Below are 27,623 nucleotides of genomic sequence, written 5' to 3' on the forward strand. Positions count from 1 at the left end.
AACAACTGTTGTGTTTGAAGAAATTTTCACATAAGAAGGCGACACTCACGCTTTGTTATCTTGTATTTTTGTTATGATTTATAAAGTAACCAGTAAGCTGACTGCATAACTTTGTTATTAATACACAACAAGCAACGTCTGTCCTTCCACTTGGGAGTACTTGTGGTGGCCAATATTTCCTAATATTCTGAAATTAAGTTGTCTGTGTTGTGACCAATCAGCGACGTTCAGCCCCGCGCTCTGATAATTCCTGAACCTTTGGAAAGTATTATCCCTTGGAGCAAGGTCGTTTTTGCACAGGAACTAAATTTATCCTGTGGTGGGAACGCAATAATAGCAGCATATTAATGCCCATGGTACTGAAAAGTGAAAGACGTTCAACTATCATATATGAGTGTAATGTTCCTGTGTCCACATACATTTGGCCGTGTAATGCAGTTTCTATAGATTTCATGTGAAAGACAATGACACTGGTGGGACTAGTGAGCTGTGAAAACAGACACAGCAAATGACTTTCCTCTTACTTATCAAACAAGACCATTACTATCACTGTGGGAGAGACTTGACCAGAATAACATTAAAGTGGTCACAGCTGAGAAACCCGTGTGTGTTTGTGTGTTAGCGCATGCGTGCGCGCGTGTGTGTAGGAGTGTGTGAAACACAATGAACAGTGGACACTCTGCCGTTGTCGCAGAGAGTGGATGCGTGCATCTGATAACAACAGGACGATATGGTTGTTATCAAATAATGACTTAGCTATTGTGTGATATGGGGTATGTATGTGTGTGTGTGTGTGTGTGTGTGTGTGTGTGTGTGTGTGTGTGTGTGTGTGTGTGTATGTGTGTGTACTCTGGTTTACAGTGTGTGTGTGTGTGTCTTACTGTGGCCTGTGTGGAGCTCTCCTGCAGGTCCCAGAGCAGTGCGTGGTTATCAGCCAATGAAATCACACGCTTGCCATCCCCCATGGGCTCCCAAAGCACGCTGAAAACCACAAAGTCACAGTGAATTAGAATACAGATGTTGGTCAAACATGCATACAGGCTAATGCTGCAGACATGAGCGAATGGAGCTTGTTGGTTGGATTTAACACGACTGATAAATACAGCAACTTGTACTTGTATGTAACCAAGAACAGATCATATCTGGGAGACGTGCATCCAGATGTATGTACGCCAGAATCCCGTACGTACAGAGTCAACAAGGTAACAATTATCGAATGTTGCACATTGTAGATACAGGTTTGGATGCTGGTGTTCTGCTATTTTTTTCTTTTTGTCATCAAATTCAATTAAACCCAAACCTAAAAATCGGATTATCTGTCTCTCAATGTTTTTTTTGACTGGTTGCAATTATGGCATTACATATTTAAAAAGGCTCCTTCCCCAAACACCTGGGCACTGTAGTTTTTCACTAACATTACTCAAACGGGTGGAAACAGTGCATTTGTTGGCCACTACTTTCAGCAAGGTAACGAAAACATGTCAGTGAACAATGAAGCTCTCGCTCTTGTTCATTCCTTTTTGAGAGATTTGTTGACAATTATCAAACAAGAGTTCTGTGGGCTCTGTGAAGCTAACTCGGTAGGTTTGTATAACCGTGGGTTGCAACCAAAAAGCCAAGGCCTGTGCTCACTGACTGTATCAAGCAAACTGCAATATACCCATGTAAGTTGGACAGAAACACTACAACAACTATCTACTACTACTATCTCTGTGTTTAAAATGTGGTTTGTTTTTATTGTAAAGCAAATTTTAAAAAGGCTGCTACACAAATAAGACAAACACTACTACTGTGGGGATGTGTTGCGTAGCTTGCAAAAAACACAAGCGGTATGGAAACAAACAACTCGATTCATCCAGAAATTGGAGGGTTGAGATGCACAAGGTGCATTGCACACAGCTGATCAGCTGCAGCACCGCCGACAACCGAGTACAAACTGTTTTTCAAGTTTTCACTTTAAAATAAGTTTTTGTGAATAAAGTCTCAACTGTTTTAACACATACAGTAAACGTGTAAACACAACTTGAATGCATTCATGTTAAATAAAGAAATACAAAAGGCAAAGGCTACCAGAGTCATCCGGTACATCTTGTTCATCTGTTTCCCCCGACACCTCACTAGACCACTCAGGAGGGATTTTTTGGATCAATCCTGCCAGTTTCTCATCAAAGGTTCAGCTTTGATGTCCCTTCTCCCACACTACTACTACAAACACTCTGCCTGTGTAAGGCTCTGTGCTTTTTGGTGATCACTTTTTTTTTTTTATAGTGCCCAACCTTCTAAGCCAGCAGCATTCATACTGCGTCTGCCACATGTTGCCAGTCTAATGTCTTTTAAGCATTTGTAATGTCCACACTGTGTTCAACAAACATCAACCTCCCCAACAAATACTTGAAAACTGATTTTAGTGTGTTTGTTTGCCATGATCCACATCATGCAGTCAGTATGAATAAATATGAATTAGGCGTTCATTGACTATTTAAAGGCAACTATGGGCGTTACATGAAGCTCACAAAGGTGCGCCACATTTGGACTCGATTGAGATTTATAAAGGGAAACTGGCGCAGGATGTGCGAGTGCACTGTGTTATAAATCAGAATATTTTTGTGCGTAAGCACTTTCTGTGATCAGTCATCTGTCATCTTTCTGTCATCTCTGCATAACTTTTTGACGTACAGTATATGCCAGAGCAAATGAAACATGAGCTCCCAGTTTCGTCCTGTTCCCAGAATAACCTATTTCCCCAGTTCTTCTAAAAGTCTAATATCTACATTACGATACATACAAAATCTTTCACGTTTGGAAGCTTCTGTAACCCAGACTCGGGTGTAAATGTCACTATAAGCCAGAAGAGTTTGGTTTTGTGTGTGCAGTTTGTCATGTTACTTGATGTCTGTGGAAAAAAATGATTCAAAACAGTGTGACATTGCCTAGAGCAGGTGTAATGTGCACAAATTAGGCTGCAGCAGCTAATCATTAATTGCCCAAGAATGTGACAATAGCATACAAGTGAGATCTGCAGGGTAAGTACTTATTGGCAAATGCAGCAGCCCAATTCTGTCAATCTAGTGTTCGAACAGAGCAGTGGGATACAGGGTTTCCTGACTGGTGTTGAAGAAGTGGTAGCGTTTACTTCATACTTAGCTTTGATTTCTCCCTCCACACTACTTTCTGCACAGTACTGATTCCTCTCTGCATGCTTCTTAGAGTTGTGATTCTCCACTGTGCTCTACTTAAAATATGTATTCTGTGTGGGAGCCATAGAGACCTAACCAGACCTGATACGCTGGTGCATAAACTGTTGCTTTATAATTCCCTTGGTGCTGATTGGATCACTGGTATGCTTTTGTTGTTCATTCTTCTCAGGCTTAGCAGCTAAATGTAGGCAGAGACACAACTACATAGGATAGGAAAGGGGAAGCAACCCAAGTGAGAAAGCAGTGCTTTTATCCGTGACTCCTGATGACTTTAAAAGCAGTATGTCAGCGCAGTCAGAGACCTGGCAATAAGCTAATCGTAACCTTGGCCTGAAAAAGCTGCTATATGCTTGTTAAGGTTCTGATTTGGTGTGACTTTTCAGCTCAAGAAAAAATCTGTGTCTAATCTGCGTTAAAGTACGTGAAATGTCACAGAGATGCAGACGTGGTCCGGCTGAAGGTTTGGATGTGTGAGCCCATCACAGCTTTAAAGCTGCTGTCATTAAATGTTTCCGAAATGATGCCATTTATTCAAGGGGTTCATCAATTAGACAACTCCATTTTCTTGGACTCATTTGTCAGCTTGAAGCGGCAGCAACAATTCCAGTGTTTGAGAGAGGGTGCGTGCTACAGAAGGTGAGAGTGTTTGCAGGAGATAAAAGAAATGACAGAGGAAGGGAGAGAAGACAAAGTTAAAGTTTGCTTTTGGATTTAATCCAAGTTTCAAATATGCATAGTGCTATTAGAAACGATGGCGCAGAGAGGGAGAAGTGGGATGGCAGTGTGAGTGTTTTTAGGGGCTGTAAATTGATGGCTGCTGAGGGACAGCTTTACTGGCCTCCTGAAGAGCAGGGAGTCATGGGCTTGGGATGCACACAAACACACAAACAACATTTTGTCACTAAGGACGACACCACCTTGACCTAAATTCATTGCCTGGAGATCTACCCTAACCTCAAATGAGGTTTGTTTTTCCAAATCTATAATGCAATATGAGCCATATGTGCATTGGAAGTTGCTTGAATCAGGGTCACCATGTTCTTCACTGGCTATGAAGCGATTGCTTTCAAACACAACTACACTGTAAAACACAGGAGACAAAATCTATTTCTCATTCTGTTGAGCTCATCAAGTGGGTACCTTTAACCTTAAATACGCCTACACACAACTACCTGGACAAAGGATTCCAGATATTACCGTTCCTTACAATATTGTACTTGCCTGTGATTTAATTGCAACAATTTTCTACACACTCCTGATGTTTATTTGTGGCCTACACTTAAATCTAATGTTTTAAAAGGTATATTTCCAAGGGTTTTATTCTCATTAGAAAGATATCTTACTGATACTTCTTCAAGTATTAAAAACCATCTCAATATATTTACATCTCCTCTCTTAACCTTCTCTCTGAAGCTCTAGCAAGAAAAGGGCATTTGTGTTGTGTTTTGTGTCAATATTAACAAGCTTCTCTTCTGATTGGCTGACTGCTTTCTGAGTGACATGCAGACAGATCAACGACACGTAACAGACTGAAGTCTACCCGGATGGTGGGTCCTGGTAGGCTGTGCTGGGCACATGACTGAGGGCAGTGAATGAATATTTGTGACATTGCAAGCCCTGACTCGCTTAAAGTCACAGTTTCTGAAGTCAGGCTGTGTGTATTTCTTACCATTTTAATACTTTCACAGGATTTATATAGAAAATCTCACTTTCTAAAATATGGGACCTTTAAAATATTTAATGACTGACATCCCCTAACGACACAGTTGAGAGCTATAACTTATGCAGCTAGCATTAGACAGACTGACAGGACAAACTACGGCAACATAAGTAATCATGGAGGTCCAGATAAAATTAAAATGATCATCTGTCATTTACTCAAAAGAACAGAGGTGCTAGCTAGTGTTACCAATCTGGACATAACAGGATCAGACACACTACATTGTTTATCCAGACAGACTGTTTTTGTTTGTTTTGTTTGGTGTTTTTTGAAAGAAAAGGTGCAGTCCCCTTCCCATCTTTCTATACCTCAAAATGATACAGATAGATGCTCTTTGACAAAAAAAAAAACATGTGACCAATCCAGTATATTCCCAATGCCCTAGCTTTGTGTCCCCAAAAGCGGCAAGGCCGCATAATGTGATGAAGTGATAAGATTTATGTCCCCCATAATGTCGATACGAGCACATACATACATACACACAGCTTGTTGGGGCAACTCACTGCAGCTCACAGACCTTATAGATGGAGGCTGCAGCATGTCAGGTACAACCTCTCTCTCTCTCTCTCTCTCTCTCTCTCTCTTTCTCTCTCTCTCTCACACGCACACCCAAACACATAAATCAGGACAGCATAGGACCAATTAAAATATTCTCACCACTTTGGGATTTACACACTGTATGCTTTCCTATAGTATCAATTAATTCATGCAATGGAGGGAGAGGCAGAGACTGGAAGGTGTGCAGTATCACATATTGCCTCCCTCCCCTATTAAACAATATAAGTTATGTGCATTTGACCTTGAGCTCTGCAACAAGCTGGCACACTGGCTACTGGAATGGTATGTAAATACCGTTAGGGAGAGCTATGGAGGTTTTACAGCCCCATATATCTAAGTCTTGGACACAGATGCACTTCTCTCTCTCTTGGTTTCTCTCTATGTCTCTCTCTCATCAGATTGTTCCCCTGCTTTGTTGTGCTTTGCATCCATATGAGCCTAATCCTGCCCCTAGTATACAAAGACAACAGCCAGCACAAACAAAGTGTGTGTGTGTGTGTGTGTGTGCATGTGTCCCTCCTCCTTCTGGATAAGATTTTTGCATGGATACAGGAACACCAAGGGCAGTGTGTGTGTCTGTGTTGCAGTTTGTGAGAGCCAGCTTGAGCTGTAGTTATTCTGAACAAGAACATTTTTTGCAAAGTTGCGTTAGGCTTGTAATAGTCTTGCGTAGCCAGACCTATCTCCACACTTTGTTGTAACTCTGTGCTAACACTGGAGAAAGATCTGGCTGAGCCGAATTATCACTCAGTCTGGCTTGTTTGTATTTCTCGACTGTATCACAATCGTTTTGGGTGGCGCTAAGCCCAACATGCAGCAAGGTTTCCGTTGTGGTGGTGAAAAATTTGCATGTGGGGAGGCGAGCCCTGGCTAAATCCCCGCAAAAGAAAAAGGTAAGAGTTACTAGCTTGTTAACATTAGAAAATTTAGGGTTAGGGTTAGGTTGCTAGCTCAGAGCTTCTTGTTGTTGTTTCAGGCAGCGACAGGAACTTGATGATAACACACAGATAGATAGTGGAAGGGAAGAAGAATCTAACCTAATCAAACCTCAGCTTAAATGATATCATTATATATAATTGCAAGTTGTAATGCACTGTAATTATCCTTTAAAGCAACACTGTAACTTTTATACTATCGTATAATCATTCCGCCTGTACTATGCAACTTTGTCCTCCGGTTGCGATCATCTACAAGAAGTACATAACGCTTTACAGCACTAAGTCACACACCACCAACTGTTTGACTGATTTTGGTGAAACTGGATCATATTTTATGGAGAAAATGTTTTCTGCTTTTCCCTCTGATGTCCTCCAGCTGCTCCGCCTCAACTCTCTGTGATTTACAGAGTTTCCTGATGGACAGTGAAGTAAACTGCTGCCAACTGTAGCTGCTGTTAGCTCAGTTTGCTAGCCAGGCAGTGCTGCACTCTGAAACCGGGGGCACTAAATATACATTTTTACACAATATTGGTTTAATGCATCCGCAACCTGCCCGGACCACCAGTCCCACAGTGCAACGCCTGCATCATGTTGTTTAATCTAAGGTGTGCTGGGGAAGATGGATTGCAGAGGCTTTATAATAGATGATGATGACTGACTGATAGCCCCCGTTGTGTTCACACGCACACAAGGCTGATGTGGTCAAATTGATTGAGACTACGGGACCCTCACAGTGAAAATAACCCTATTTGTGATCACCAAGAAATCAGCCTTCACACTCACATACACACTTTTGCATGTCCAGGCATAAAGGAGCTTGACTTATATACAGGCAGAGTCATTTCGAGAAAGACTCCAAGCCTTCTTCTCGAAATGATCACACAATAATACACATGACTGCATTCATGCATGTGTGCCACAAACACACACAATCACACCCACAAACACCTCTTACCCCCTCCTGTCACATCCCACTTTAGAAAATCAACCTAGTTGCCTTTTGCGCTTTACCATTCCCGCCTAGGGCCCTGATTGGCTCAGATGGCTCCACAGGAATCGATTCGCTCAACGCAATCGAAACCAAGTGGGAGAAGAAAAATAATAAGAGGTGAGCGGAAAAAAAAAAAACACAGCCATGGTGCACACATAAGCACAAAAAACCTTAGCTTTGTTTAGCCCAGTTTTTTGGGGAGGGTTTTTGGGGGTGTACTTTGCCGATATTTCCATTCAGAGCATGTTTCACAACAGGGCAGAGGCTCAAATGTTTGCCCACCCAAACAATGAGGGGATTTGGAGGAAGGAGAAAGTGTTATTGTTAGTGGGAGTGGAGGGACACAAGCTACTGGATAACACACACACACACACACACACACATACACACACACACACACGATGCAGGCTACACATGGGCAGACACGCTACAGTGAACACAAACACACACGGACAGGTGAACAAACATGCATGCACACACACACACACACACACACACACACACACACACACATTAAGCAGAAAAACGCCTCATAAGAATACATACTGCAATCTCTTTACTCTTTGTCTGCTTACACACACACAAACATTCACACAGGCTGGTGCAAGCTGCCAGTATTATTAGAGTGAGTGGGGATAAGTGTGTGTGTGTGTGTGTGTGTTTGCGTGTGTGTGTCATAGAGAGATGGAGGAGGTGGGCAGCAGACCAAAGCCATCCATCTAGGGGAGCCAATAGTGCACAGCATAGACTACAGGCTTCACAGCACCAAATGCACACTCCCACCACACACACACGTGCGCACGGACACACACACACACACACACACACACACACACACACACACACACACACACACACACACACACACACATACACAGTGTGGTGCCCTTGTGAGGGTTACAGCTCTAAGGGTGTTAAGATGGTGGAGCCCAGAGCCATCAATCTTTACCCAGCAGCCTTGCTTGACCTGCCCTCTGACACACACACACACACACACACACACACACACACACACACATATATACAAAACTCTCCTCTTTCCACACACACGAGCACACAACACACACAGAGTTGCACACATGCAATCGTTTTTTTCCCTCTCTTCTTTGTGGGCTTCTCTCCATCCTCCTCACACCCTCTCCATCTTTATCTCTCCCTCGCAGACACCTGCTACAGTATGCATCACGCTAACTGATTGGCGCCTCTAAAAATGATAGCAATCATGTGCCAGCCGATGAACAGTGGACTAAAAAGGGGAATGACCATTGATTTTCATTCTCATAGGTGCTGAGTTATGGCGAGGCATTGTGCACAGGAGCTCTGACTATAAGACAAAAGGATCGAGCCGAGGCTACAATGTAGACACTTAGATGTGGGCCAGTCAATAGTCTGAGCCAAAAACTAAAAATTAAAACACTCATGTGGAGGAGAAAGGGGAGGAGAAGAGAAGAGAAGAGAAGAGAAGAGAAGAGAAGAGAAGAGAGCTTTATTCTGGCTGGTAGGAATGTAATGGTGTGGATAGTGTGGGCTATTTCAATTTCAGGAGGACGACATGTCCATCTGTCCCCTAGTGTGTTTTTAATGCTCACTATAGTTTCTAAATGGCGCCCATTTAGTTTTTAGAATTCCTGATCTCATAGACAAATCCTGTCTAAAACTGCCTGTACGTTGTTGCTTTCTTTGTTTGAGGTGGAAAAACCAGACAGCAAAGTCTCTGTCAAGGCTTTGAAGAGGACTGCTGTATCAAATGAGGAACGACACGGTGTATAAAACAACACAACTGTTTAAAGTATAGGTTCACATTTTTTCAGGTCTATGTGTCTGACTGCAACAGTTTTGGTCTTATTCTTAATGCTTAAGAAATCCTGTCCTAATGCAATACCAATGATGAGGGACAAAATTCAACAGGGCTTCAACATATTAAGTAGTTATTAAGCAAGGCTACTGTTGTTCATACAAAATTCCCTCTTTTGTGTTTGGCCAGTTGAGCTCAACAAAAAAGGATATGTGGGGAAACAAATAGAGAGAATTTTGAACTATAAATACTAATACCAAAACTTCACCAGGTGGTATGGCCACAATGCCGTTTAGGTCTGTTCTCCACCAACTTCAAACTTGCTCAGATTTGGTCTTTCTCCTTGGTTTATATTCTTCTAAATATGTAAATATGCTGTGTAGTTAATTTGTTTCACTTTTTTGGATCGGAAGTGTGCACGGGGTGTTTTATTTTGAAAATCAGCCGGATTGTCTCTGTAACTTCTGGCCAGCTTGAGCTCTCTTTGTGCTCTGTGCCAATTGACGCAAGCTGCTCCCAAAAATTTGGTTGTAATCTTTGGTAGTCACATTTGACTCTTGATTGAATGAAGAGAAAGGAGGCACTACACAGTGGGCTCTTACTGTTATGGAATTTTCTACCCTTAGGTTACACCAGGTCACGTTAGGGTATTGAGGTGCCCTGCAGTACTAATTGTTTGGCTTTGACTAGGTGCCAATCTCTCTCAATACTGTGGTGGCCAGGGTCAAAGAGACCTATTGCTGCCTTCCTAGACATAATAGATAGCCAGAAGTCTGTGTCTCCAGACCAGAATGTGTTGACAATAACACCTGCATGGGTAAAGACATTATCTTTGGTTAATTCTGGGAGTATAGTATTTGTGATGTTATCTTGGGGTTTAAAGTCGATCCACCAGGATGAGTTCGTCAGAATGTGAGGCCGACTCAGGCACTTCTGATGAACTTTGAGAGTGTCTCTAATTCTCCTTGGCCAAGCATCAATAAATAATACAGCATAAGACATCAGAGGCTCCTGAACACTTTCTTCCTTCCTGACCTCACCATTGACCTTTGACTTCAGCAATTTCTCCACAACACTTACTTCTGAGTACTTTTTGAAAAAACCATTTAATTGTGTCCTTGCGTCACAAAACTACAATTACACACAAATTTGTGTAGGTCATTTGAAAAGTAACAGACAAACAGACAAAGAGTTATTTTTTTCTCTCAAACCAGAGTTGCCTGAAAGTGTTGCTGCATGTGTTTGCTATAGTGTGAGAGTTTGGTGCTGCACTTTGCTAAATCTTGGTGATGACATACCAATTATTTCCAAAATATTTCACCTTCATCTTGTGGAGCTAATTAATAAGTTATGAATATAAAAGGATCTCAAACGCTTTTTGCAGAAGACGTGCAAGATTACAACAGAAGTGTGTGCATGCTCCACACTGTCTGCTTTCCTCCCTTCTAGGGGGCACTACAGAGCATCGTACGCCAAAACAAACAGAGGCCATCACTATGAAGAGTTAACACCAGACACACAGTGTCAGGAACACTCCATAAATCAAAAAACAATCACTGTACCTGTAAATGATTTATTCTCACTGTTTAAATCCATTTTTTGCTCTTTAAACATGTAAATATCATCACTCATACACAATCTACTCATGCTGGTCACACTGTATATACTGTCATCGCACATAAAGCAACCTGCTACATAAACCAGATGTATTTTAGCATCCAAGCATCTGTGCATAGTATTTTTATGTTTATTTTGAACTTATTGAGCTTGCGATCTTTGCCTTAGCTGTATTTATGTCTGTATCTGTGTATTCACATAGAGAATAACATAAAACCAAGGTCAAACTGCTCGTATATGTACACATACTTGGCTAATAAAGGTAATTCTGATGTAGTCACTTAACTGTAATAGCCTGGTCAGACCTGGAAAGACTACATTTAAGATATATCATGATATTGCAAAAGCCAAATCTGAGTCTTATATCACAGTATTAATATTAAACCAATTTTAACATATTGCCAAAGTACTGGAAGCAATCCCAGTCCCAGGCTTCTGTTTGTAGTTTATTTGAACCCCATGAGTTATTAAGTGTCCTGTAGTCCACAGAAATATGAACCATATCCTTTCCTACAAACACAGAAGGCATATTACTGTGGTTCAAAACAATTATTGCATTTGCATCACTTGTGCTGTTAGTTCGACTGTTCCCCAGCAACACCTACCAGGCAGCGTTGCTGTGGGCACTGTCGTCTAGGTGACAGAGCAACTCCAGGGTTTGGGGGTTGTGGGCGGAGTCATCAGGTGACTCGTGGCTTCCTGTCTCCCAATCAGAGGGCATCCGCCATACTGCTGCACAGGACACCACCCTGCTGTCGCTGGCTGAAGGGGGGGGGGGGCAACAACAACACACAAACACAGTCATTCACAGTTACAGTGTGTGTGTGTGTATGTGTGTGTGTGTGTGTGTGTGTGTGCCTGTGTCTGTGTGTGTGTGTGTGTGTGTGGTGAACACAGGCACTAATGTGGTGACGTGGATACACTTTCCTCCACATCCACATCACAAATGAGTTATTTTGGCACATCCACGCTAGAGCCGGAGCTGCTAATTGGACCAGTGGAGTAAATGTAGAATTGATACAGTAATTGGACTAAAAGTTTGAGGCTAGAGGGCATAACCAATCAGAGAGAGAGACAGAGAGAGCAGAAAGAGAGAGAGAAAAAAAACAGAGGGAGCAAAAGAGCCTAATTTCTTTTTGGTGTAGATATTGACAGTGTGTGGGCAGGCGTTGGGCTATGAAACACTGGCGTTAGGCCTATTTGTCAAATTAAAAAGCAACGTGGTGCGAGTGCACAGGCTCTTGAGTGGTTTTAGACAACCTTGCTCTTGGAGTAAGTGGGCAAGCAATCATCTTGAACAAAAGCCTTTTTCTTGCTCACATATTGGTGTGTCTGTGGGAGGCGGTATGGAAACGCTACATGAGCGCACTTGTGTGTGTGTGTGTGTGTCTGCGTTTGCATGTACGTGTTTTTGTGTGTGCGGTGTGCACAGCAGTGTGTAGTGGGCTGTCTGAGCTTCAGTCCAGAGTGGCTATAATCCTGTGAACTCGTGCATGTAGAACTCAGCTGACAGAGAGTGAGAGAAAAAGCGAGGGAAAAAAGCGAGGGAGTGAAGGGAAGAGGGTGGTGAAGGGTTGTGTCTACCCCTAAAGGCCTACACTGCACTCTGCATTAACCTCCCCATCGCTGTGTGCTCCTGTGTGACACCAGCAAAGACACACTGGCACACCTTCTATACCGAAGTCTCATTAACATAACGAATTCCTTAGCCCCTAACCTTAACGCAACTCTAACCCTAATCCTGAAAACTAGTCTCAATATTCAAACAGCTCTTGGAGGAAGCAAAGTCTGGCAAAAATGTCCTCACTTTATGTTGTTAAAGTCAAGAAATTCTCTGCTTTTGCATTTTTGTCTGTATTTTTCTCACTTGTTTAGACTTCTATTTATTCTTCTATATTCTATTTATGCCTTTTGTCTTGTGTCGGTAATACTTGTAACTGCGGCGGCAACACAAGAATTTCCCTTCGGGGATTAATAAAGTACTCTATCTATCTATCTTGTTTGAAGTAAGAGGTACTCATACTTCCATGCATGAGAATTTTGCATTATTTGAATCTAATGACGTCTGTGAGGTATGATTATGTTGCAGGCCGTGTGATGCAGCCGATTAGTGACTGTTGAACTCTTGTTACTTTGACTTTGCTTATCTAGTCATGATTATTTTTAATAAAAGATTATTTTTTGGCAGTTCTCCTTTATTTAGATCATGACAGCTGAGGGTTGGATGACATACAGCAAAGGTCCCCGGGCTGGAACTGACCACGGGCCGCTGCAGTAAAGACTCAGCCTTGATAGGTATGTGCTCCACCAGGGGAACCAAAGGAGCACCTGTGGTCATGGATATTTAAGGTTACGAGAGCTTTATATTTAAAACTATGTTTTCGGGGTCTTTAACAAAAATGTTTGTTTATGTAAGATTTTTTTTATATACGTAAATCATGGCTCTGTACATATCTTTTTTAGTTTTAAAGTCACAGTTCGGGATTCAGTCGGTATAGCAGTTACTTATTTTATTAAACAGTGGTTCACTAAACAAAGTATGCCTCTGTCTTTCTTCAGAATTAAAGGGAAGCTGAGTCTGCAGGCCACTGTTTTTTCCTTTGAACCAGTTCAGGTGATGCCATCTCAAATTAGTGTACAGCCAGCTACATACCCAATCCCAGTTGAACAGATGTTGTCTTTCATCAGTTCCACCTGTCTTTGTGCAGTGTCATTGTAGTTAGCTGAGAAAGCTTACTGCTCCCAAACTCCAGACTTGAATGAGGCTGGACGATCCTCAAGGTTCTTCATAACAATGAGGCCGCGTAGCTGATCAATAACATGCAGCCATTTGGGAAAGTTGCTTGCAGAGTTAAAGTTCCACACTTGCAGTGGTTAAAACATGACTGTATTTGTTTTGTGCTCATTCAGTGCTGAACTCAATATTTTTGGTATGAATATGTCTACAATATGTCTACACCCCAAATATACGTAGTTTAGATTTTTCAAACTGTTACTTATGAGTCAGCTTCAAAAAATATTGGTTATGCTCGTTTTGCTATCATCCAAGGTGTGCACTCGCATCACATTTGTGTGTTCACAGATTGGGCTAATTGGGATGAATCAGATATAAATCATATCATCATTTTTCTTGTTAAAGTAAAAGTAGCATTTGTTGTCAAAACCATGGCCAATGTACCAACTGAAGAAGCAGTACATCCAACATGGCGGTGGCCAGTGCCGCATATTTTCGGCTTCAAAACAGTGATTCGGAAAGCTACAGGTGACATCACTGAGGCTCTGTCCATTCTTTATACTGTCATTGGTTGAAAGATAATTGTTAATCTAGTCATTGGTGCTTGAAGCTGGTTGCTCTTGTTCAGTGGGTCACTGCTGAAGTGTGAAATGTCAAAGTGAATGTCATATATCAAAATGCATATGCATGGATGGCATGTCTCAACTAAACTGTTCCAAATCACAAACGGTGGTTATAACAGGTTTTTCCGTCCATTCTGTGTGAATGTAGAGCAGAAAAACAAAAATCATTTGTGAGTAGAAGACCTTACATCAAAGTGCAGATGTTGCGCATGTGACCTTTTCTCCTATCTGACGGTGACTTTGCAGCCGTTGCTATTATCGCTCATGTGGGTCATCATGTCCACACATTAGTATTGATTCTATCAGTCTGAACATGACTTCTAACACAGCTGCTGCTATCGGACCTGCGAACATAGACAGGCTGCTATTGATCACCTGTTAATTAAAGGACAATTACATGTTATGACTCTTAACTAAACCGCAAGAGATTAGATGGAAGAGACAAACAGAAATAGAAAAGAACAGATGGATAAAGTGGATGCAGAAAAGAGAGAAAAAAAAGAGACAGAGAAACCTGATGCATAAAGAGGCAGTGAATGGAGCCAGAGACAGAAGGAAACAGTAGGACTCACTTTTGTTATAGCAGGTGGTAAGCACAGCCTTATCTGCAGGACTGGCGCCAATGTGCCATATCTCCCCAGCTTGGTGCAGAAGGACATTCTTATTAATGATGTTATTCTCATCATCAAAGTCAATGATGTGGATCTGGAAGAAAAGCAGAGACAGAGAGAAGAGATGTGTTGAGGATGAAGCTGGAGTTAAAACACTGCATGCACCTCCCACCACACACACCAGCCGCAGTTCAAAGCGCCTCTGATTCCCCCCGAACGAGAAGAAGGTTCTTCTTTTTAATATGACAGTAAACGTAATTTCAAGGCAGGCATCTCTTTGGTTCTTTTTTTCCCTCCCTGTCAACTTCATAAGGCTGAAGACTTTTCATCTTGATTTGGCCTTTAAAGCGACGATTAAGATACTTTTGGAAGTCACACTGGATTCATGGGAGTTCTGGATATGACATGTTGGTTGAGGAGTCAGAAGAAAAGGTACAACAAAAAAGAAATCGATAAAAGCTCATTCTATATTTTTATTTTTTCGACAAACAGTCTTGCTAAAAGCATCTGGTTAAAGAGGCACATTATCCAGGAGAGCTCTTCTGAGAAAGGCCTTTAATTGTGGACTTTATTTAAAAAAAACAACAACAACAAAACCTTTTTTTTTTTTTTTTACAAAAAGTACCTTCAGCAGTAGATGATAAATTTATATCTTGTTTTGATCTGCATTGTGTGTAACTCAATTAAGTACAGTAATGTGGAGCAGCAACAAAATCATGTAGAAAACATCCCCATCCTGCAGTCTTGTCTGCAGTCTCAATGAACCATTTAATGGCAATATATAACAGAAACAGGGGCCGTAGAGTTTGCCCGTTTGCCTTTTAAAACAGATTTTTTTTTCACCAAACCAGCAAATCTCAAATCCTGATCCCTCAAATCCCTCAGAGGTAAATCTCTATTTTTTTACTTAATGTTTATTCTACACCAACTACACGAAGCCAAATTCCTTGTAAGTGAAAACCTATTTGGCAATAAATCTGATTCTTTTTCTGAAGATGTGTAGGAATATCTGATGCACTCTTTGAGGTTTGCATCCTTCAAATATAATTTAGTGAAACTGTGGGCAAATTTTAACAAGTGTAGAACGTATTTGTTTCCCATTTTATTGCATTCCATTTGAATCGAGCAGCTCAGCAAATGAGTGCTCGCTTTGTATGACTGATGTTAAAACCTTGAAGTACGCAGCACCAAAATATTGGAGACACACAAATTAATTTTTTTACTAAGCAGACACTAAAAAACCCCTGTGTTGTAGAGCGAGAAACCTGACCATACATTATATGTATGTTTATTGTTTATTATCTTTCTATTCCTCAAAGTATTGAATAAAGTATTGTTTTGTAGTTTAAGGCATCAGATCAGCACTAGTACCTAGACAAAAAAAGTCTTTCTGGATAAAGATAGCAAGTAAACACTGAGTTAAGTGTTTCCTCATTAGTAGCACAATATTACGAGGTTACACCTTAGCTTAGTCACTGCTGGTGATGGTTTCTGCCATTGCACAAGCTCAGTTTACCTGGTTTACTCTTTCTTTCATATTTTTAGTAATCTTCGAGGATGCAACAGATGCATGCAGAGAGCTTCTAAACAGTTACACCTAAACCAGAAATACTTGTCACAGGTTTTTCTTGATATGGTGCAACATCGGGGACTCTGCTGCACTTGAAACTCCAATCAACAGCTGTCTAAACTTTACAGCAAACAAGCTAAACTTTTATCCATAACAACTTAATAGAAACTCCTCCTTACTGAGCTCTTTTCATTAGATGGAAATCTATTCTATGAGGGCCCTCGATTGAATGCAGTTCAGGGCCTACAATGCAGTAAAACAGTGAGGGTCTCAAGGTTTGATCAGACAATTAATGGCGGCTTCTCCCATAAGAGAGACACTTACAGCACCTTGGGGGACCGTTAATGGGGTTGCACTGGACAATAACTCCTGCTAGGCACTTCCACTCCCCTTCCCTGTACTACTTTTACAGGCTAAACAAGAGGATGAAAGGAGGGGGTGTGAGGAGGAGGAGGAGAAGAGCATCGGTGCAGCAGCATCCTTCAGCCTCCTCAAAGTCAGCTAGGCGGCTATTAACCTTGGGTTGGACTGCATCGAGCAAAAAATTATTACGCAAAGTTATAATTTTATGGTGGTGGGGGAGCGGCACAAATAAATTCAGGCCGGCGGGACAGGGTAATTGGAGGGCCTAGTAATAGGGTCCCCCCGAATGAACCCAGGTGTGAGGGGAGAGAGAAGTTCCAGCCCTCCTCCCCCAGGTGATTTATCCCTCATTCTTCCAGTCCTGGGGAGTGACTCATAGCCTTCAGCCACTTGGGCATCCGGCCCAGCACTTTTAATTATGTGCCGATGGTGGGAGGAATCGAGGCAGAGAGCAGGAGAGGAGGGAGATTGGGAAGAGGGGGTAAGGGAGGGATAAAGCCAAGCTGGCTCGTGGCCCCCACTTCAGGGGCCTCTCCGCTAAAGCTCTTTAGCCGCACAGATGACAGTAAGCGGGGCGGAGGAGTAGCGAGCGGGTGAGAGGTGCCAAGCTCGGGCGCTTTATCTCGTTAGCAGCCTTAAATGCCATGCCGACGCGCCCTCCGATTTGTCATTCCAGCTATTGGTCTCTGGGGGATTTGAGAGGTGCTCTGCGAGTTAAGAGAGACATTTCCACCCTGCATTATGCCTAATGGGAGGTGGAGAGGCCAGCAGGCTTACGGATACAGCAGAAGCTATCAGGGCTGAAATGCCAATCGAAAAAACATTTTTCACATTGCAAGTTCAAACTTAGACAAAGCGAGCTAACCAATGTTGGCCAGCAACCTTATGCAGAGTGGAAAAAGTCTTCATGAATAAAACGGGCCGCACTGCTTGAACCTGTGATTTAAATCATCTCAAAGACCATGACCTGAAAGATGAAGAATGATCCCTATTTATAGCTTTGAATGCTCTTTGACATTTATATCAGAAAACAAAGTAGATTTTTTCTACAATCTAAACAACGTGGGTCTGAATAAAACAGCAATCTATTACACACTGAAGACCTCCGATACCGCAGGTTCTTTGCATGCCGCACTGGGCTAGATGTGTCTAATAAAATCTTTGTCTCAATCTGTGTCAGACTGTATGATATTTATTTTCAGGGATATTAGAGAGCACTGTGAATGCATGGAGAATTTATGTGCTACAAATGGATACAGAAAATATGCAAACGATAAATTTAGCTGTAGCAGTAGTGCGTAGCTTTGTGTCTCCTTAAAATGTAGCTTTCACATTTGCGTTGGCCAACGATTTCTGTTTTTTAATGCTCTAGTACAATCAGTTGGTTGGTCGGTTGGTCAATTTGCCATTATAGCCTCATCCTGACTACACCTAACTACCTACCAGATATCTCTGAAGTGTTTTTTGCATGTCTTTAAGATAGATAGTGGATCTGGTTTTCACTAGAATACAGAAATCAGAATTAAAATTTGAATTGTGCATTCCTACTTACAGTTAAATCTAACACCGTCTGAGACATAAGAGAACCTCACAGTCTATAGTTAAATAAATGAGCAGTGAGCACCTTCATTACTACAAAAAATCTAATTGTACTAAGATTAGATTTACAATACTATTAAAGAAGTTTCCTCTGTGGTATTCTTGTATTTCAGCTCTGACATGCCAGAGTGGAGGAAAGTGTTAAGAGGAGTATATTAAGCTACTGACAGTGTGTAATAAGAAATCACACAGATCGACTGGGATGCATTGTCACCATTCCCAACGAGCTCTGTATTAGACTCGCTACACAAGACTTGGATTGAACCACGTCTGCATTTAGTGCCAGACCGTTTTCACACTGAAGGCTGCCAGAAAACAGGCTTGTTTTTTCAAGGCAGAAATCTCTCTTTCTCTTTTTCTCTCTCTCAGAGAGCTAATTATTTCTCCCCCCATTTATAGCCAACTGTTTCTGTCATCTGTCTCTGTAATGACCTCTGCAAGATGTGCATGCATGCATGCACACGCACCCGAAGCACAAAACCCTCACTAAACACTCGGAAACCAGAAATATATACACAACATAGATGCACACAACAGAGTTCTCTATTATTTAGGGGGGGGCTGTCTCCTGAGCTATACCTGTGGTCCCAAACAGTGCTGAAATGAAATCAATTATCACTTAATACAAATTAATTTGGATAATCTATTGACCAACAGAAAGTAGAGCTCAAACAATTAGTCAGTTGACAGAAAATGAATCAATACATCACTTGAATTATTCAAGAAAATCGACTTCCAGCTTCTCAAATGTGAGAAATAACTGCTTTTCTTTACCTTTCATTATAGTCAACTGAATCTCTTTCCTCTGACACAATTTAACATCACCCTGAGCTCTTGATGATTATCAATGCCGAACATCTCATCTTTATATTAGTCCTCAAACATCTTTGAGTTTTTGAATGTTGTTTGTTCATTTCTTTAAAAAAAAAAAAAAAACAAATATTCTGTCTATAAAATGTTAGAAAATAGCAGAAAATAATGCCCATAATAACAGACGATGGTCAATTCATTCGATCAGTTAACAAATTAGAGAAAAGCTGAAAATCCTCACATTTAAACAGCTGCAAATGTTTGCTATTTTCTTCACAAATAATTGATCATAAAAATTGTTTCTATAAAAACTTGTTCCCAATCGAATTATTTCAGCACTAAAAATGTTATCAGGTCTATTCCCAATTCAAAGCACACACTTTACACACAGTATTGCAGACCCTCAGGTTACCTTAAGCTTGTGTCTCTCCCTTCTGGCAGTGAGAGTAACACTTGTCAGTGTGTGGTCATGACATATGCCTACAGTTTTCCACCATGCTGTAGCCTACTCCATCGCTATCTTCATTCCACCCTTCAGCTCTGGCAAGCCAGTCATGGTTGTGACCATTGTACCAACACAGGAATGTCATCATAGACAAGATTTAAAAACTTTGGTATACTGTGGAATACAGAGAGCTGGCAGTGATACGGTTAATCAGTACTGCGTGAACTTTCATGTAAAAGCCCCGTGCTGCAGACTTAAGTCGAACACATCAAACTAAAATATAATACAATACATGTAATTCTCTTACAACCAAATGAACATGCACTTAATGTAGTTTTGCTTTAGCAACTGGCAGTTAAAAATGTGAATGGAAAACTTAATGAACTACAGATCACCAGCAATGTAAGGTTACAGAAATTGTCCATTTGTGAATATTATGTATATGTTGTTCTTTGATACTCCCACTTACGTGTCAAAAAAATTGAGAAATCTTGTGTCTATATCTTTTTTATGTTGAGGGAACAAAAATATGCCATACGTTGCAACTACTGGAGTCCTTATGATCGATTTTTCAATTAATCTCACATCTACAATATGAATGATTTCAGGAAAAAGAAGGTATCCTTATTCCAAATCACTCCGAGACAAAGCGCCTTCAGTGAATCTTGATCTTTTTACCTCTTGGGGTTGATTTCATTTTTTTTGCAGGACAAAGCCCTATTGTGCATTAATAACGATATCATAAATTTAGCCAACCATCTAAAATCCTGGACTAAAATCCTGACTGCCTTGAAATAACTCAAAGGGCCAAAATGAAGTTTTGTGATTTGCGAACTGTGATTTTTTTTCTACTCTGGGCTGGTGTGTTGTTTTGGCTAGGGCTCTCTGTAATGTTCCATTGAAGCTTCTACATCCGGCAACCAAAGTCTGAAACACTGAACAAATGCACTCCTCATATTCTACATCTGGTTTTATGTTTCATCCCCTCTCCTCTCATCTTACAACCAGTTTGGCGTCGTACCAGCCATTGATGAAGAGAAAGTTATTCATATGTATTCATAAGTTAACTTCTGTTTGTGTTTCAGTCAAACTGTAGTTCTTGTGTACACACATGTCTGTTAACTGATCATTAAGATTCATTCAAATTAAACCAAATATTTTAATTTGTGCTTGCTTTTGTTCTTCTTCTGTTTGCCTGAATTTGTATTATAATGTATCATTTGTATTATAATTATATTATAATTGTATTATAATTGTTTTATTATAATATATTGTCTTAGTATTAGGGGTGGGCGATATATCGAATATACTCGATATATCGCGGCTTGTTCTACGTGAGATGTATGAAATGACTATATCGCGACCATCGAGTACTTGTCACGTAAATGTTTTAAGCCGTTGGCATTTAATTCTCCGGAGTTTTGCCTGTGTCACTCACTCCTGGTGCTGCTCACAGCACGCAGCACACTTCCCCGCCCACCCAGAAAAATCCCCTGCGCGCATGCGTACTTTTTGTATCAAGTGAGGAGAGAAGTGAAGAGCCCGAGCGAGTTAATTGAAGATGGAGACGGACGACTTGGTTCCGAAGAAAAACAACTGCGGTCACGCCAGCCGTCTCTCGTTTTCGCGTGGTCACGTCAGCTGCTCCAATATTTTCAAGTGCGCCCTTATTGCGACTTTATGTCAAATACTTTGAGAAAACTGGGAAAGTCAGCGCTAGCTTACTGCAGCGTGTGGACACTTCCGGTTTTCAAAATAAGACGTGGGTGTTAAATTTATTAAAGGTTTATTTATAAAATATGAAGAATGGTTAAAATTTGATTTAAAAAAGTGTGTCTCATAAGCCAAGTATGATCCTGCACTGCTTCAGTGCTCATATGTACATTATGAAATATATTAAAAATTCATAAAAAATATGACAAGTGTTAAAATGCTATAAAAAGAGGTGTGTCTCATACAGCAAGTGTAAATCTACTGTTCTACATTGATTCTGAGCAATTACAATGCTATCAAGGTAATAATGACATTATTATTTATTAGAAATAAACAATACAAAACAACAACAACAAAAATATCGAGATATATATCGTGTATCGCGATATAGCTTAAAAATATCGAGATATTGGTTACAGGCCATATCGTGCAGCCCTACTTAGTATAATATATTCTAATAACTGAGCACTACATATATCTGTCATGCAGGATATTTGCACAAGGCTTAGTTAGTTAGCTTCTTCCCACAGGCAATCCCTGATGAACAGTTAACAGTGTCAGGAATACTAGCTGTGTTTCAAACATCCACTGTACCTGTAAATTATTTATTCTCACTTAAATTCAGTTTTTACTCTTTAAACATGTAAATATCATCACTCATACACAATTTACTGTTCACACTGTATGTGTCTGTATACTGTCCTGTCCACCTACCTCATGTACAAAATGTAACCTGCTACAAAAGGCATATTTATTTTAGCACTGTTGTTTTATTCTATCTACAAATTGTATCATTTATATAAAGAGAGATCTATATAATGATATATATTTTGATCTGTACGTAGTACTAGTAATGTATATGTTTACCTGTCAAGCTCTTTGTTTTTAGTTGTGTCTATATCTGTGCATGAACATTAAGAGCCAAGTCAGATTCCTTGTATTACACGAGGTCACGTGTGGGCCTTGAGGTGCTCGGCAGTATTAGTTGTTTGTCTTTGACTAGGTGCCAATTTCTGTCAACACTGTGGTGGCCAGGGTCGAAGAGACCTATTGCTGCCTTCCTAGTCATAATAGATAGCTGGCTTGTTGACGTTCCAATCTGCGTAAACAGCATCTGTGTCTCCAGACTAGAATATGTTGACAATAACACCTGCATGGGTAAAGACATTCTCTTTGGTTAATTCTGGGTGTATAGTATTTGTGGTGTTATCTTGGGGTTTAAAGTCGATCCACCAGCATGAGCTGGACAGAATGTGAGACCGACTCAGGCACTTCTGATGAACTTTGAGAGTGTCTCTAATTCTCCTTGTCCAAGCGTCAATAAATAATACAGCATAAGACATCAGAGGCTCCTGAACACTTTCTTCCTTCCTGACCTCACCATTGACCTTTGACTTCAGCAATTTCTCAACAACAGTCTACACATAACTACCATGAACTCCACGAGTATAACAGTACAACGCCTGTTGCCATGAACAGTTTTTCTTACCTGGTTGTCAAATTTCAGTGACTGTGTGCCCACGAGGAAACGGATGGCATCAGTCTCAGCTGTCTGTGCAGTGAGTGCTCGTGCCTGCAGAGTAGACGAAACACATGACTAAAGCTTTGTCAGCAACAGGAGGGAATAAATATGGAAACACTCCTCCGTGCAGACTCGGATAATGACATAGACTCGCTGACTGTTAATAACACACATAGATAGAGCCCTCTCTCTCTCTCTCACACACAGGTAAACAGTGTGTATGATGTGAGAGTGCAGCAGTTATACCTGAAACTCCAGACCATAAATGACAGGAGCGTCGTCCTCCATTTCCAAGGTGTGTTGGCGTAGTTAGCACTTTCTATTCTTTAAAAAAACACGCCGCGTCACCATGAAAACACTTAAATATTAAAACTGTGCTATGTACTGCACCAAACACAGCAACAGCAGCAGCAGCACTTCCGCGATTCAGAACGACAAAAAAACCGACGCATGCGTAACGGAAGAAAAATATATGAACGTAACGACGGTTGTGTGACGTTGCGTCGTTTTGCTAAAAGCGCGTAGACGGAATCGAGAATACCAAAAACGGCGGCGGCGTGAGGTTTGTCAGCTCCGGTATACCGTACTCGGAGAGCTGCGCATGCGCTGTGGCTTTGTATCTGTCAGTCTCTCAGTAAGTAAACGTCTGTTAGCGTCTGTGAGTTTGTTTCTTTTGTCTGTCCCTGTGCGCTGCTGTCAATTAAACTGAACGGTGGCATGTTCCGCTGTTTGTGAGCGCAGTGAGCCGCTGTCAGTGAAGCGTGTGTCGGTCATGTGCAGCCAGCTGTCCGGGTTAGCTCACGATAGCCAGCCGGCTAACGTAGCATTAGCAGTTAGCCAGTAACTAACCACAGCAGTAATTTAATCTGAGAGGAGACGGCCGGGTCTGTGTTGACATCAGTTTATAGCTTTTCTTACAATGACAGGACGTGTCTGTGAAAGACTATAGAGAGTGTATTGGTCAGTCATTTGTTGCTGTGTTTCATTCTTTAAGAGCAGTACGATGGACAGCGGGGAGACTCCTGCTCAGCGGCCAGTCACCTTGGACATCACAGTGGAAGATGTAACCAAGGAAACCCCAGACCCTTCAGAGGCCACCACCAGTCAGACCCCATCCAGGGACATCGTCCTCGCCCAGGAAGACAGCATCGACCTCGGCGTGGAGTTTTCCACTCCCCAGGAGGACAGCAGTGCTACACCTTCAGAGAGCCTGATGGACAAGCTCAACGACCAGATGATGGAGAGCGTCATGATCTCCGACTCGCCGAACAACAGCGAGGAGGACGACGTAGCTCCTATCGATTCCTTTCTGGATGCAGGAGAGGAGGAGGAGGCGAACGCACAGGAGCCTCCGGGCGGCAAAGAGGAACAAAGTGAAATTGGACAGAACACGACGGAGATCAAAGTGTCGGTGGAGGACAAGGAGGAAGGCGATCCCGAGCAGAGAGTGGAAGAGGACACAAAGGAGCAGACGGAGGCGCAAGAGCAAGTCACAGCCCAGGTCTCACTTCAAGGTGACGCCCAGAGCCCATCTGAGCTCGAGAGTGAGGAACCGGCGATGAAAGAAGTTAAAGAGACGAGCTCCAAAGACGAGCCTGTGCCGGTGTGCACCATATTCAGCCAAGGCACCCAGCCCAAGTCTCTGGTGCCTGACGGTTTCCAGCCCACTCTCATCAAGTCCCCCAGCTTCAGCATGGGGAGTGGTGGGGGGAGCGCTGAGGCAGTGACCCCCAGCAAGTTGACGGCACCCCTTGTGTGCCAGCCGAGCCCCAGCCTCAGTAAGTTCTTCACGGACAATGGACAGGTCAATCCAGCCTCCGACTTCTTTGATTCCTTTACAGTGGCCTCCTCCTTCATCTCTGTTTCAAACCCAAACGCTGAGATGTCTCCTGGTCCCAACCCGGCGCCCATAGCCCCGACTCCTGAGCGCCAGCTCTCTTCCACCTCCTCCTCCCTCTCCACCCCGGGAGGACCTCTTGACTCTGGTGCTCCCACTCCTAGCTCAGTGTTTGGCCCTGCCCCTACCGAATCCACAGTCAAGCCCCAACCTCCTCCACCCCAAGCAGTCCCAGCCCCAACTCAAGCCCCTGCCCCAGCTGCTCAGCCGCAGCCCTTCAACCAGCTCCAGGCTGTGTTCTCGGGCAGCGACGACCCATTTGCAACAGCGCTGAGCCTGAGTGAGGTGGACAGGCGCCATGATGCCTGGCTGCCCTCTGAGGAGACCAGGAAGGTGTTGATCTCTGTGGCCACCCAGCAGTATAACCCAGCATATGTAGAGACCAACAGACTTACCATGCCTGGACTCAAGTTTGACAACCTGCAGGTAGGACAAGCACTCAGGCAGCCAAATGTCACAGCATCTTCTGTGTCGCTGTAAAGGTTCTTCAAAAAATTCACCTTGATGATGATGATGATGTCATCTTAACCATTTGTTTTTTAAAATCTGTCTTTTGTAACATAAGTATAACATAACAAAAACAATTATTGCACGTTAACTATACTGAAACTATGAATCTCATTTCTCTCTATCATTATGATATTCAAAGCTGCAGCTTACAATTATTTTCAAAGCGATTCATGTGTTAATTATTTATCAACACAACATGTCCCATCATCAAGTTTTGAGAGCTCAGCTGTAACATATCGATTAATCAATTGATTCATTATTTTAGCTCTAGAGTTACTAGGTTTGACCTTGATCCGTATCTGAAACTATGCCGTGTCTGATCCTTAAATTTGTGGGAATTGGCCCTGGAATGTCCTGGAATTTATTGTTTAAGAAAGTCTGGGAACCTTCATCAGACCTTCCTCCTTCTCTGACACAACACACATTGCTGAGACACTTGTCGTTCGTCTGTAAGCACATGTGCTCAACATCCTCTGAGCTCCTTCACCAGCAACATTTATCCATAATAACAACCCTGATGAAACATCAATTTGCTTATTTATTCAATTCAATCGTACGGTGTGCGTCCACCTCCCAGCTCCAATTGTGTTCATTATCCCCTCAGAATGTGTTTGAATGCCTGCTTGAATAAATGAATAAAAATCAAGGATTTCTTTCCGTCATCTTGGTGTTTTTACCCGCTAAGAGCCAGTTTCAGCAAACAAATTAGATCTCGTCTAAAGCTGGATTAAACATAGCGTCTTCTGCAGTCTCAGTTTTTGATCTGTTGCTATTTAGGCTGGATATTTTTTTATTGATTATTGATTCTTTCCAAATCTGAGGATGACCAGGTTTTTTTTATTATCTACTTCATTTCATGTCGAGTCTGGATCTGTCCTCAGGTTCTGAGTCTAAGTACCAGCATGACAACTCTCAGATGTCTTGCTTGTACAGTTTAGTGATGTGATGTTAAATCTGTGTGTTTCGCTGCAGGGCGATGCCGTTAAAGACCTAATGCTTCGTTTCCTGGGAGAGCAGGCAGCAATGAAGCGCCAGGTCCTCACCGCCAACTCTGTGGAACAGTCCTTCACAGGCCTCAAACAGCTCATTGTAAGTCACTTATTGTACCTTTTTGTTTGTGACTAATTTGTTCATGTTCACTTCTGACGTTCAGATTCATAATACACTGCTCATTTCAAAAAGAATCCAGAATCTTTACTGTTGTAGTGAAGTCACCATTAGTTTAGCTGTGGTTCATTTTTGCTCATTTTGTCCTTGCACGAGTTTGTTCTTGACCCTGGAAACAGCTTTTTGACAAAACGATCTCCCCTCAAGGTCTACTCATGCAAGAGCTTTGAAAATTGGTCTGCGTCAGCAGATGAGCTTAGATTTTTTTATAACAACTGATCTGTGCAGGATTTCAGTGTTGAACATCTGCGTGTCACAAAACACAAATTTGTTTAAATCATTTTGATCATTTGTTTTTGTTTGTAGGCCGACAGCAGATAAAGATATTTCTCCAAAGTCATATTACACTGGTACAGTAGTTGAAATGCGGTCTTTATGAAGAAGCTTCCAGGACATCGTAGTATGAAAAATCCTGTAATGTGCTTACTGCTGTAACACACACAGGCAAGCACTTATTGGTAACAGCTACAACTACTGTGCTACTGACTTACCATATTCATTAACATTTTATTCATATAGTGTCAGATTATAACAGAAGTTACCTCATGACACTTTCCATACAGAGCATGTCTGTACTCTTAGGAGACCGGGGTTCAAGTTCCTTGTGGGTCAAGTTTTTACATTTATACTGGCTTTCAACTGAGAAATTTGCATGTGTTACATTAGATAGGCTATTATTATTATTATTGCAAATCTCAGTGAAATATGGTCTAAGTGTGAATATTCAATCAATGTCTTCAGATAGTTAAACAAAAAAAAAAAAAATTCACTTTTCAACCAGTTTCGAACTTTTTTTTTTTTTTAACAAAGAAATGCTCACTGGGTCTCTTAATTTCACAATGAAGACAATGTGGTTGAAAACTCTGAGACAAGTGGGTAAGTGGACCTTAAGAGGACATTGTTGTGTCAATAGCTTCTTAGTAGGTTTCAGTCAAATCGTGTGAGGTTTCCACAATACAGCTTGATTTAATTTGCATAAAGCAGAAAGAGAAAAACAAACCTGCAATAAAATGTAGGTCAAAGTTAATGACACTCAGTCCTTCTTCAGACATGTCTGAAACATCACATGGTGGCATACCAATAAATGTTCAGCATCATCTAGTCTCTACCATAATGCTTTCATACTTCACTTCAGCACCTAGTGTTTATCGGATTTGGATGTGCGTACTTTTGTAATCAGGGATTTAAACATTCTCCACCAAAGACAGAGGCACAGCAGTTAGATGTGCACTCTGTTTTTCTT

General features: G+C 41.7%; 2 protein-coding genes across 3 annotated transcripts in view; one reads left to right on the top strand and one right to left on the bottom strand.

The window, feature by feature from the left end:
• The window catches only part of eipr1 (EARP complex and GARP complex interacting protein 1), a 64,742-nt gene extending 41,518 nt beyond the window's left edge, over positions 1 to 23,224 (bottom strand). Inside the window, exons 1-5 of the mRNA XM_027275209.1 lie at positions 23,053 to 23,224; positions 22,774 to 22,857; positions 14,746 to 14,878; positions 11,422 to 11,578; positions 882 to 981 (exon numbers count right to left, since the gene is read on the bottom strand). Of these exons, the coding sequence (XP_027131010.1) occupies positions 882 to 981; positions 11,422 to 11,578; positions 14,746 to 14,878; positions 22,774 to 22,857; positions 23,053 to 23,094 (516 nt within the window). The 5' untranslated portion in view covers positions 23,095 to 23,224. The remainder of the gene's footprint in view (positions 1 to 881; positions 982 to 11,421; positions 11,579 to 14,745; positions 14,879 to 22,773; positions 22,858 to 23,052) is intronic.
• A 65-nt stretch (positions 23,225 to 23,289) lies between these two features.
• Positions 23,290 to 27,623, top strand: part of trappc12 (trafficking protein particle complex subunit 12) — a 32,247-nt gene continuing 27,913 nt past the window's right edge. Inside the window, exons 1-3 of one of the 2 annotated variants that reach the window (XM_010743784.3) lie at positions 23,290 to 23,440; positions 23,801 to 25,129; positions 26,186 to 26,302. In XM_010743784.3, coding sequence (XP_010742086.2) covers positions 23,408 to 23,440; positions 23,801 to 25,129; positions 26,186 to 26,302 — 1,479 coding nt within the window. In that variant the 5' untranslated portion in view covers positions 23,290 to 23,407. The other variant, XM_027275208.1, reaches the window with a different exon arrangement.

This window comes from Larimichthys crocea, chromosome XXIV (genome assembly GCF_000972845.2).
Source record: "Larimichthys crocea isolate SSNF chromosome XXIV, L_crocea_2.0, whole genome shotgun sequence".
NCBI lineage: Eukaryota > Metazoa > Chordata > Actinopteri > Sciaenidae > Larimichthys > Larimichthys crocea.